Source organism: Diadema setosum, chromosome 18 (assembly GCF_964275005.1).
Source record: "Diadema setosum chromosome 18, eeDiaSeto1, whole genome shotgun sequence".
NCBI classification, from domain to species: Eukaryota; Metazoa; Echinodermata; class Echinoidea; order Diadematoida; family Diadematidae; genus Diadema; species Diadema setosum.
Genome location: NC_092702.1, coordinates 19261300 through 19273915, shown reverse-complemented (window position 1 = coordinate 19273915; position 12616 = coordinate 19261300). Strand labels below are relative to the sequence as shown.

The 12616-nt window shown below is 40.3% G+C and overlaps 1 protein-coding gene across 1 annotated transcript; it reads left to right on the top strand.

The window, feature by feature from the left end:
* Nucleotides 1–6154: 6154 nt before the first annotated feature.
* On the top strand, nucleotides 6155–12296 carry LOC140241379 (uncharacterized). Its single transcript, XM_072321110.1, has 3 exons — nucleotides 6155–6803; nucleotides 11159–11349; nucleotides 11733–12296. Exons 1-3 carry the CDS (start codon nucleotides 6155–6157, stop codon nucleotides 12294–12296), a joined length of 1404 nt encoding a protein of 467 aa, XP_072177211.1.
* The last annotated feature ends 320 nt before the right edge of the window (nucleotides 12297–12616 follow it).

Below are 12616 nucleotides of genomic sequence, written 5' to 3'. Positions count from 1 at the left end.
TTATTATTGTTATGATACTCTGATGATATCCTTGTATGAATGAAAATGTAGTGTGCTATTCTCCATTACTTACAGCTACAGACTTGATGATTCACAATGTTATATCAATATATTATTGGCACTCACACAATATATACTTATCATTCTTTTGTCATGCATATAAAACAAGTATTCTGTTTTTCTATCAATCCAATTCTGTTGGATTGATGTCTTATTAGTATAATTACAAAATTATATTCAATATCTCTAACTAAATCCATTTTAACTTGGTTTCCATCTCATCATAATGATCGCCACCTCCTTTCTTCAAGTTTTATTGTAATTGATGCCATTAGGGTACACCTTTATAGCTATGTTGTTGGTTCTTCAACAACGCATCCTGAATATGCGAACATAATTTTGTTTTATTGTTTAGTTCAAGGCATCCGGTATGATTGGTTGACGGCACTAAACTAATTATTGTCCATCATACTTATACTTGTCCTCTATCCTTTCTTTACTGCCTGACAGATTCTAAAATAGTCTAGAAATTATAGACATCCACCGAACCACTTAACTCCCTTGTACACAAGCAGGACAATGTAACTATGTATATAGTTTTATGAATTTTTATATACATCTACAAGGTCACACATACACACACAAACACATAATCATATTTAGGCGTACACACATACACACCTATACACAGGAATATAATACATACCAACTGTACTTTTCCGATGATCTTCATTTGATCTCAGTAATATAACATAACATCCATTTTTATAACAAAACATAACATAACAAAACATAACAAAACGCAATCGATAAAACCGTTGAAACAAAACATAAAAATGATACATTATTCTATTATTATTATTATTACTATTGTTATTATTAAGGTCATCCGATTGTATATTGCTTGTTGGTCCAAAAACAAAGAAATCATGGGGGGGGGGGGGGATCGGTCATTTGCACATGCTGGACCTTACCTGTGGAATCAGTTGCCTCAAGCTATCCGTTACATTTCGAATGCTGACTGCCCTCAAGACTCATTTGTTTGTAACCGTTTTCCAGTAGAATTGTATATTATGATTTTTTTTAATCATCATTATTGTGTCATTCATTTTCATGTGCATGTTTGTGTAAGGATTTTTGTATTTCATATTACTCACTTCTTCTACTGCTCCTTGAGCATGGTAGTTATGTGGAATTGGCGCATTATAAGTACCCTGTATTATTATTATCATTATTATTATCATTATTATTATTATTATTATTATTATTATTATTATTATTATTATTATTATTATTGTTATTATTATTATTATTGTTATTATTATTATTATTATTATTATTATTATTATTATTATTATTATTATTATTATTATTATTATTATTATTATTATTATTATTATTATTATTATCACTGTTATCATCATCATCATATACCTCACACACATACACATAGGGACGCCACGTATCCTTCTATTTATCATCTCAGGTTCTCTCCTCCTCTACACCTGCCCACATTCCTAACTTGAATATTTGAATGAGCAATGAGCAACAGGAATTGAAGATGTAATCGAGTATAACATATGTGGGAAGCAGGGAATACAATAACTGTCATGTACCATTATTACTGAAAACAGGGTACAGAATATAGAAGTGTCCCAAGTCAATTAATCCTAGTCTGTACGTTCCCATTGAAAATGCATCCAACCTGTTTTTGATACACAAAATATAAAACACACACATACACGCACACACACACACACACACGCACTTTGTAATGGGTGCAGACTCACTGTCTGGAGTTTAATGGAGCGCGAGGATTCTGAAATGTGGACCAGACACATTCATTTATAGGCTAATGATATGAGGGGGAAAATAAAACGTATCTTTTGATCGACTTTTCGCGAATGGGAAACAGATGTGAATTACGAGCTTCACGCCTCAAAACATTTGAGTGAATGAGATGTAACGATAATCTCGACAAAAAAGTGTAAAAAGGGGTCGGAGTTTTCGATAGTAGCAGTATCTTTTCTCTACATCTCGATGCTTGAAAACACTCTTGAGAAAAGTAATACTTGTTAATATTACTAGAACATATCACAATATCAAGTATTGTTTTCTCTCTTTCTCTTTCTGAGGCTGAAATGAAAAAGATGAAGCATGAAATTACACAAAATAGATTCGATATTCATTGCTGCTATTTCGACTTTTCCGATTTGACTCTCCAGAACAAGAGCTTAAATGTGTCATCATTGGTGAGCACACAAACCGCAATGGGTATACAGTGTAGTATCATACATGTTAATACCAGTTATCAATAAAAAAAATAATCATCGCCGATGAAATCTGATCAATGATGAGACCATATTGACATGGTACAAATGCCCCCTGTGTATATCTCGTATATACTTGGGCAAATATGAATAGATGGAAACGTAATTTTAGTCATAATCCCGACCCATTTGTTTGATTCATATGTATTTGCCCATTAACGACGGATGACCGATTTGCACTCATCCAGACAGACGAATCTATACGGAAAACAACAACTCGGTATCGACGTGCCCTTAATTAAAAGGTGATCCGTTCGCTCAGAATTAATTGTCGCGCAATTTAGATCAAGTGGAGGGGTCATTGATTTTCTCGTGAGTCTGATCGATATGCACTGTTGACATGACAGTCATCAGAGTGATTTTGATGCCGTTATTTACTGACTGCGATTTAATTGAAACATTGCACTCTCTTTCAGCCGCGGATACTTTCTCCAGAGCTGGCGACATCCGTGTATCACTGTGATTGGTAACACAATAATGCAATTCATTGGCGCCACGTACCTGGAACTCGAGCAACGCCTTGCTTTTACATGTCTGTTGTGCGTGTAATCCCATCCCTATTTTCATGTGCGCATGTGCAAATAATTTCTGCTTCGTGTATCGGTTTACTGAAGAACAATGCACATGCATTAAGTCAGGCAATCGTGACCGATTTTGTAGATCATCGCGTCCAGCATGTGCGTATTAACCTGGCGACCGCTGTAACAGTACACGGTCAAAGTAAAGCCGCCCATGCATGCTGTCTTATCATTCATTACTGCTGCAAAATCAAATAGCACACACGTGGAAGTAAACATGACAGAACATCTGGCAATATTAATCAAGGAAGCTCTGCTTGTTCATCAATACTCAAAGCCCGTGTGTATTTGCTGAGATATTCTTTAATTCACGATCTAAATGACACATTCATATTGGGAAAACTGTCATGCATAGCGTGGGTAATTGGTTTCAATTAATAAACAGAACGGTGTATGACTTAGATTAGCTCGTTTGGAAATATCACGTAGGCTTACTGCAGATAATGATAATGTCGATTCTGTGTTTGAGTATAAAGTACGATGCAATGTCAGTGAACATTACTTGGGAAGTTCCTTACAATGAGAGTACAAAGCCGGCCATTTTTTCAAGCAATGCTTACAATGGCGGCCCTCTGCATAATCGCTTCTTAAATGAGACCTCCGGATGATTTTCAGATTTTTATATGTTAATAACTATAAATTAGTTATATTGAGGACAGAGTTTCAGAATTTGTGATAATTGGGATGAAAAATAAGAATATTTTCAAAATTTAGAACAAATTGCATATAGTGAGCAAGGATGATGACATGGCAGAGTCACCATAAGAATGCACAAGTTGGGACTCAAGGAAGCAGAACAAAAGAAGAAGGCATGCATAGATTAGACACAGGTGAACTCTCATGCAAGCGGTATTATAATGGAATTACCCCTGCTACGATTTCTGAAATATGTGAACCTCGATGTCATCATCCTTGTTCAGTGTAATTTGTTTAAGGTTTTTCAAAGTATTGTTTCTCTGCTCAAGAACCACAATAAATTCCACAAATCTATACATGGAGTTGTCGATTTATGTACTACATGATGTGAAATTAATCCCTGCTGCAAAGACATGCATACTGTATATTATATCATTAATTTCCTATCATATCGTTGTTTATGCAAGTCAAACGACTCTGTCTTAAATTTACTTTGTATATTTACCACATGTTCATTATTATGTAACTTATGTATATTGATTTGCAGAAAATAAAGTACTTATCAAACAAAACAAACAAGTCAGAGAGACCGAAAAGAGCGTATCGAATGATTCTATCATTCTATTCTGTTGTATTGTGTTATTACGTGTATTCAAACATTAAAATTAATTTGTTGGAAATGAAATAAACGAAATGAAACGAACTGAACACAGATGAACCAGGAGGGTGGAGAGACGGAAGAGGAGGAGGAGAAAGAGAAGGAGGAGGAGGAGGAGGAGGGATAGTAGGAGATGATTTGAAAAGGAGAAACAGACTAGGACGAAAACCAAGAACTAATATCTCGTGAGCTTGCCGGCAGTCAATGTAGGAACACTAAAGATAAAAATTGAAATCAAATATAGACCTACCATTTAAGTTTTATCAATACATTTTACAAACCACAGAAAGATTGGGAAGAGGTTTATAAAGGGGGATAATTACACAGCACGAACGATATTTAACGCTAGAAGAACTGCATTAACAAAGAGGATGGAAGTAAAATGTGAAGTTGCGAAAAAAATGGGGAGGGGAGGAGGAGGAGGAGTGAAGTAAACTTGAATCCCGCAGTCAACCTTTTCCTGCTTATAAAATAGACCGAAACATTATCCAGTCTACGTCATTACAGTGTCTATCAAACCTATATAGGGTGTTTCTTTTTCCTCTAATCCGTCGTAAAGATGAGGGGAGGGTGTCCACGTGGCAAATAATACAGGCTGTGAACGAAAATCACTTCACAGCTGACGCGACTTTCGGCCAATTAATATACGAGAGACCTCTTCATCGTTCATGGTTACGTCGGAGCTGCTACTGTGACGATGAGACGAAGAAGGGCGTGGTCACAAAATAACTTTGACCAATCGCCTGCCGGCTCTTCTCCGCACAAAGGAGACTATGCAGCAGCATCCAGAGAGTTTTGATCTCACACACATGCTGTCATATATCCCGCATGAAACAATAACGTGTGTATCCTCTGAAAGTTTTAATTGCTACACAGTAACCTCAGCATTCGAGGTGTAATATACAGATGAGATTATTGTGCCCCTCCATTCCAAGTTTGAATCAGTGATATCAGGATATTTTTTGCAGTTTGCGCAACATCTTCATTCTGTGGCAAGAATAAAAGATTGATATTTCCGTGGCTTCTCTTCCGCCCTTCTGGCTCATCTCCACACCTTTCTCAGACGACTAATTAGACTGACCAACCTAGACACTGCGGGTCCGGTCTTCCCTTTTTAAGTGCGCCGAATTCTGGTAACAAAAGCGGAGCTGAAAGACTTCCGAGTTCCTCCCAAACCTGACATAAGCTCCCTAATGCCCAACACCTTAGCGAACAAAAGGCTCCTTTGTCGGGATAAGCCGTGCCAATAAATTGGACCTCATCAGAAAACATTCTTCTGTGCTTGCCGAGCGGATTGTGGCCAGGGGGTTAGGATTTGCTTCAATCTAGAGGGGGCAAGGCGATAAACATCTCAGACAAGGGAGTTGATATAGACTGCACCTGTTCATCGTCAGGCGCCAGTCTGTCTGGAACACTTCGAGTCGAACAGGTGAGTGGAGTTGAGATTTCCATGAGATCATCTCTGCTCTCATAACTTTCGTACAACTTTGACATTTTTATCTCATGTTATAATATACATGCATGTTTATATGTATATACACATATTGTACACATATATGTGTGTATTAGTAATAATCGTCATTAAGGCATATTTTTGTTTTTGTTTTGTTTGTTGTTGTTGTTTTTTCTGAACTGCGAAATTGATGGAAAATTGTTCCCTCAATATGAAGATTTGATAAACTCTTTATAAAGAATCGTCATTTGCTTTTGAAAGGCAGCGTTGCATCTTCCGAGAATTACCGCGGAAATCAAGATTCAAACGACAACTTTCATATAGTTATCCGACTGAACTGCATTCGAAAGCTTTAGTCAGACTACAAGAAATCAGAGTGTGATTTTTCTCTTAATCAATAGGGATCTGTTGCTGGTTGCGCTGTGATATTCATGTGCATTCACATCGAATCCTTGGTTTCAATCTGCAGTCTGTTTCTCAAGTTATCCGAACCCGCACGATGCTCAGCTCGACGGCGATGCCAGTTCTGATGCCCAGGTCTTCCTCGTCCTTGTTTCAACAAGCACCAATGTCCCTGAGCATGTATCATCCCGCGATTCTTTTTCAGCCGACGCCACTCTACCCCGCCCTGGCTCCCCCGGCAGGTCGAAGTCTCCTCCCTCACCCGTGGAGAAGCACGCTCGACGTTGAGTCTCCCTCCTCCCCGCCCGTGCAGATGGCAAAACCCCTGACGATCGGGCCTCGATGTCGGGCTCTGCCCGTGTCCGACATGTGCGGCACACCGTCTCCGCCCTGTAGTCCCGACTCGGCCAGCAGCACCGAGAGAACGGCCTTCACCATAGATGCCATCCTGTCTTCCAAGAAGCGATCGCCATCGTCATCGTCATCGGTGTCAGGAAGTCCACGAGCTGGGTCCATCAGCGATCGAGGCTCGACGCCCTCGCCGGATTCGTTCACGTACAACTTAACAATGTCGTCCACCGCGAGAGCGGACGTGGCTGTCTCCGACGAGAAATTAGCGGAGGCGATTACCACGGGGAAGCCGAGTGATGCGAAATCGTTGAGGAAGTCGATCATTCACAGTGCTGGCGAGCGACTGACCTCATCGTCATCGTTTGGAATGGCGAAAATATTTGACCACGCACCAGGTAAGGTTACACTCTGTTATCTGCTCTTTACACGACAAAAGTCAAACATCATAATGTTTATGTAACAATCCGAAGAAGAAAAATATTGTTGGGAATCTCGAAAAAAAAAAATCTTCGTCGTTATCTATCATGTTCATGTTGTTTTCAGGTACAAATTGGCGATAGGAATTGAAGAGTGCGGTTAGCTAATTAGTTTAGTTTCTTAAGTTTCACTGGTTTTTAATTGAAAGTTTGATACGCAGTCATTAAGATGACTTGATAAAGCGTTCAAAGCGAAATGTTGGATGATTGTTCTGAAAGTTGTATCATTTTCGAACGATTAAAGGGATAATATGGTTGTGGTTAAGATGGGGGTTCAGGTTTTAACCCACTTTCTGCAAGACAATTAGAAAAGCTAGGACTCACCTTTTTTTAGTGTACTAGAATATATCAGCCATTTCAAAACAGATTTTTTTTTTTTTAATCATATAAACTTCTAACTCCTCGTAGAATTGTGTGCTCTTTAATATCGTATGAAAAGTAGCTTGTAATTATCTCGCAAACAGTTGAAGCCTGAATCCCCAATCTCAAACAAAACTATACCATCCTTTTAAAACGGAGAAACCTTTGTTTTGGTGTTGGCTGGGGGAAGAGGAAACATTTCTATAAAGACATGTTCGAAATGACCGAAACAAAATGTGAAGAGTGCTCAGCCTATGTCCAACTTGAAAACAAAGGTCCAAAACCCGTCATTCATCTGTTACGTTTTCTTTCGGTAGTGAAATCTGCGTCTTCTCGTGGTGAAATATTCCATGAGACCTTTGCTGCTGTTGTAGTCTGCACGTACAAAATCAACTCTGATTAAAATAAACAAAACAAAAGAATACTAGTAAATGTATTTTCGTCAACAAGAAAAGAGAAACGAAGCAAAAAGCGGAAAAAGAGTGAGATTTGCTCCTTGAAAATGGCTTTTAATTCCAAACGATTATTTCATCTTCTTTTGACCGTTTTCCTAAAGGACATAATAATATAATTAGATGCAAGTAACTATGCAAATGAAAATGAAAACATATATTTCAGAAGAAAAATTTTCAAGTTTGCAACCAAGTTGCGTAGATATCTGATATCCGACCGAAATGGTTTCTCGTGCCATCCCCGTCCCTCCTGGCTCCGACAATTAATTACCGAGTCTCGTCTTATGTACGATACATCGCATTTCTCAGGGTTCCTAATTAACCGACCCTTAAAAAAGAGTTCGGCTTATCTTGGGATGTGATGCATGTATGGGAAGTATGAAGTCACTTGATCAGTTTCAACGGAGGGGAGTGTATAAATTCCCGTCATTGCAGGCAAGCTATAATGAGGTCCTTTCGAATCGCTTCTATTGAAAAGCCGCGACTTCATTCATGCCTTCCTCTCTTCAATCATGTTATAGGACTGCTATCTTATCGGGCGTTTATACGCCGGCTTTAGTCGTCAATACAACGAGCTTATTCAGCGGCAAGATTAACACGTCTATATAAAAAGAAAAAAAAAACTGGACGTGTCATTTCGTTGATTAAACGGCCTGGTGCATTTCATGGTTACTTAAGTACTGAAAGGACACTTACTCCAGACACCTTAATGAAGAACAGTTAACATTCATAGCAGGAGTTCTTATTGCCTAATAGTGCTTGAATGAATTCGACGCGGGAATCATCAGCTTGTCTGATTTACAGTCAGAATATTTGAAAAGCAACAACTAAAAGCAAAAACAGCTTTCCTCCTCCCTTCCCTAACATTTCCTGTTAATCTTCAGAAGATCCAGCTAGCCCTCCTTGTCTATCTCAAGTTTTGTTCAACCCTCTGCAATTCTAACTCTCGTAGTTCAACCACTATATAGATGTCAAATAATGAATACTTTCATCTGCAGAGCACATTTTTTTTTTCTTTCATTAATACGAACTTGATACATCGAGTTGAATATCCCATAATCGTACATCGGTCGTAAGCGAAACATCGTTGCTCACATGTTTCGCTCCCACATTTACACCAGCTATGCCTTCTTTTCTCCACATGACGTGTGCGCGCGCTCGCCCGCTTGTGGACTGATAGGGAACTTCACGCTGAGTTGGTAAGCAAAGAGCATATTACGCTCTAATTAGCGTGCTGCGCCCTGTTTACCTACAGGCATTCAAATCAATCTTTAAATTCTACGTCTTCAAAAACTGACCCGAGACTTCACGGTCTGATTCCTAGTAAATCTGCCATTCTACACATTGAAGCGTAAAAGTAGAAAGATGAGGGTAAAAAGTCCACTGCCCACCACATCATATTGCGATCCCAACCGCGCGTATTGGGGCGTGAGTTACTTCAAGCCCCTTGCGTTTATTGAAACCTTTTCCAAATGTTTCTTTCGTCCTCTTGAGTTGCATTCATTGCACCACTAACAAAGGAACGGGGAATTAACGCGAAAAATAGGTTGTTAATTGAAGATAAACAAGTCTTCTCGACAGGAGATCTCAGAGCAATAAGGCAGTAAGGCGAGAGATGACCGTGCGTTCAGCGCTTCCCAAGGTCACGCGCTATTTTCTGGCGATCTCGTCGGTGGGGGCTTTTCTCCACCCCCTTTCAGACCGGGGAGGAGGCGGAGTTGCTACAATTGTATTCTGTGCTCCTCAAAGAAAGGTTGCTGTGAAATGGTTGAATTGAAAGGCTGACAACCAACCAATCGATTCTGTCTCTCGTTTCCATTTTGCATCGATATTGCGACACGTTGATTCTTCGATAGCATGTTACTTTCGATTTTTTTTTCTGATTCTTCTTTCGAATTTCTTTTATGTTGCTTTTTGCATTCATGCTTTCTCTAATTTAAAAAGAGGCATTAAGGTCATGAAAATGGGTAGGCATTGATATTATAAAGACCCTTAAAAGAAAGAGAGAAATTTCAGAAAGAAGCAACGAGATTTGATTATCAATGTATTGTTCGTTTTCCTAGCATGTGATACTACCATATTGCAGTGGTAATATGGTTATGTATCAAAACGATTCGGCAGTCGTTATTATATTTGTAGCAGACAAAATAAGAATGCGAATCAAAGACTCAATATATGGTAATGATCGTCAATAGTAGGCAGTGGAAAAGGACGCTTTCCACAAAGAGATACCGTACTACTCTGCTAGTTGTGCGCATGCTCTGTAAACCCGGCAGCGGCTTATAAGGGTGATTGGCAGGTGTGAAACGCCTCACACCGTCATCACCTCGGTACTATACTCACGGGCGTAATAAAGAGACTACCAAATGGACTGATCTCTCAGAAACTTAACAAAAAACGCATTCATGAAGAGGCGCATTAAAAGAGCAGTTTCCCCAATCTTCATTAAGGTGTCTGGTTGACGGGCGAGGTCCTCCCACCTGCGAAAGAGTGAATGGAACCAAAGCCTTAACGCTGTTCAAAGAACTCTTGCGCACATCTCAAGCAAAAAATCCTTGCCTGAGTCCAGTATCTTTTGCACCGGCCGAACGGAGCTAATCTACTTGTCCGCTACCTTTTGTCTCGTTTTAGCTATTCGGCTCAATGAGTTTACCCAATCAAAGCCCCGGTAATTACCCATTTAAGCGACTGAGTGGTACAATGAGGAAAACCCACCAGGTGTTCTCCATTTTGTATTCGTACTCAGACAGATTTTCGTTCCAGATATAATAGCCCAGAATCGATAATCAAAAGAAACTGCAGTGTTTTCTCTCCACTAACCCAGTTGTTGCTGTTACAGTTTATTTTTTGCTCTAAAGCCAGTATAATCCGCTCTGACGTTGTAGCAGAACTTAACGAAGAGAAAGAAGAAACTGTCTTCCACTTGATCACACATCAAACCATATTTGGGTCACTTATCAATGTTGAGCGACTGTACTGCGAAGGGATGTGCACAATCATAATCACTTCCACCCTAGTCTATTCATTTGTCACGGTCTTCTCAGTTTCATTGTCATCATGATTCTTTACCGCTTACAACTCTAGTGGAAAAATTAAGCAAAGAAAATGGGATTCCATCAAGATTCGAACCCGAGACCTCCGGAGCTAGCCCGGTGCTCTACCGACTGAGCCATAGAAAGCCCTAGTATTGTCAACACCAGTGTTTCTTTTAATGTTCTGAACTAATTTTGATAATGGCAAAGTAAAGTTTCTTGATTTACTTTCTTTACTTCTTTGATAGTCGTCGTTTCTCATCTTCCAGCATCGAAAACGGATTTTATATCTTCGCAATCAATCATCAAACCGTAAAAGCTATCAAATATCGTGCAAAAGATATAAACAATGTAAATAAAGATGTGCGTATAAACTCCCGTGACAAAGCAAGACTGATTTTCCATTTTCTTTTCCCCCTCTGAACCACAGAAAAGGTCATGAAACGGGCGCACTGTGACGATGGGGCGTGGTCGGCTGGCAACTCCAGAGCCAAGCGCGTGCGCACCATCTTCACACAGGAGCAGCTGGAGCGACTAGAGCGAGAGTTTGGTCGTCAGCAGTACATGGTGGGCACGGAGCGTCTCTACCTTGCCGCTGAGCTCAATCTGTCCGAATCTCAGGTATAATTTGCGGATGTGTCCTCAAGAATTATGATCACACTATTACTACTGTCATTGACTGCATGTAACAGGGTTATCGTTACGATTACAACAGAATCATATCAAGAGAATTTCAGGTATAACAATATTGATGTAAATATCAATAAAATCTTAGAGTAGAATAAGATATGATTGCAGCATAGTGACGGTGATAAAGAAGATGCATTACATGTATTCGGACTTCAGAGCCATAATATGCAATGATTAAAATTCCAATGAATCCCTGTTTTGAATTAATCATGCAGACATAATAAATCAAATCAAATATGCACTTGTGGCGTGTGATAATTGAATAATTCATGACAAGAGTGAGCTGAAGACGAAGTATTAATCGTTTGTTGTAGGTCAAGGTCTGGTTCCAAAATCGGCGAATCAAGTGGCGCAAACAGAACTTCGAGCGGCAACAGACCAAGTTGGCCGAGTTCCGCGCGGGTCACGAAGCACGGATCTTCGAGGGCAGCGACGATGAAGGAGACGACGCCGAAAAGCTCGTCGACAGCCCGCCGTTGTCGGCTTCTCGCATGCACCTTGCCGCCGTTAAACCGCGATCACCTCTTGATGACACGGTCACCACGCGGTCGGAGAGCCCCGCAGAGAGACTGGTGGAGGAGCGATCGCCCGAGCGACAGGTGGTAGACGCGCCGCTCTCCACCGCTGTGTCTTCGACTGCCACGCTACCCTCTTCGTTGGAGCAGGAGGTGAAGAAAGTGGAGCAGCGACTAGCCATGAGGCTGTGCCGCAGAAGCATGCTGCAGTCGTCGTTGACATCGTCGACCTCGCTGGGAGCAGCCCATCTGAAGTCCTCGCCCGGTGCGTTGCAGCTTCGCGCGACGTCGACCGTGCGTCGATTTGACCTCGCACGTGATGGCGGCGACTATCTCTCTTCGTCGGCGGCGAAGCGGCACTAGAAGGGCCTTGTAGGCATATCATTATTGATCAACAGGTACCTCCTAACGCCGCATGGAAATAGAAAGTGGAAGTAGAAAGTGGAAGTGGAAGTGGAAGCTTTCGAAAGAAATTTGCATCTGTTTTGGGAAATCTTTTGCCCGATTTGTTCCCCAAATTTTACCAGAAAATAAATTTCCTTTGAAATCAAGAAAGAGGGGAGGAAAAAAACAACAACCAACAGCACGCAAATCAGCAAAATATGAACAAGAAGCAACAACGACTGCAAGTTTTGAACTTGATTCGTCCTTAAAGTCATGTTTCGCATTTCTCTCTTTCCTAC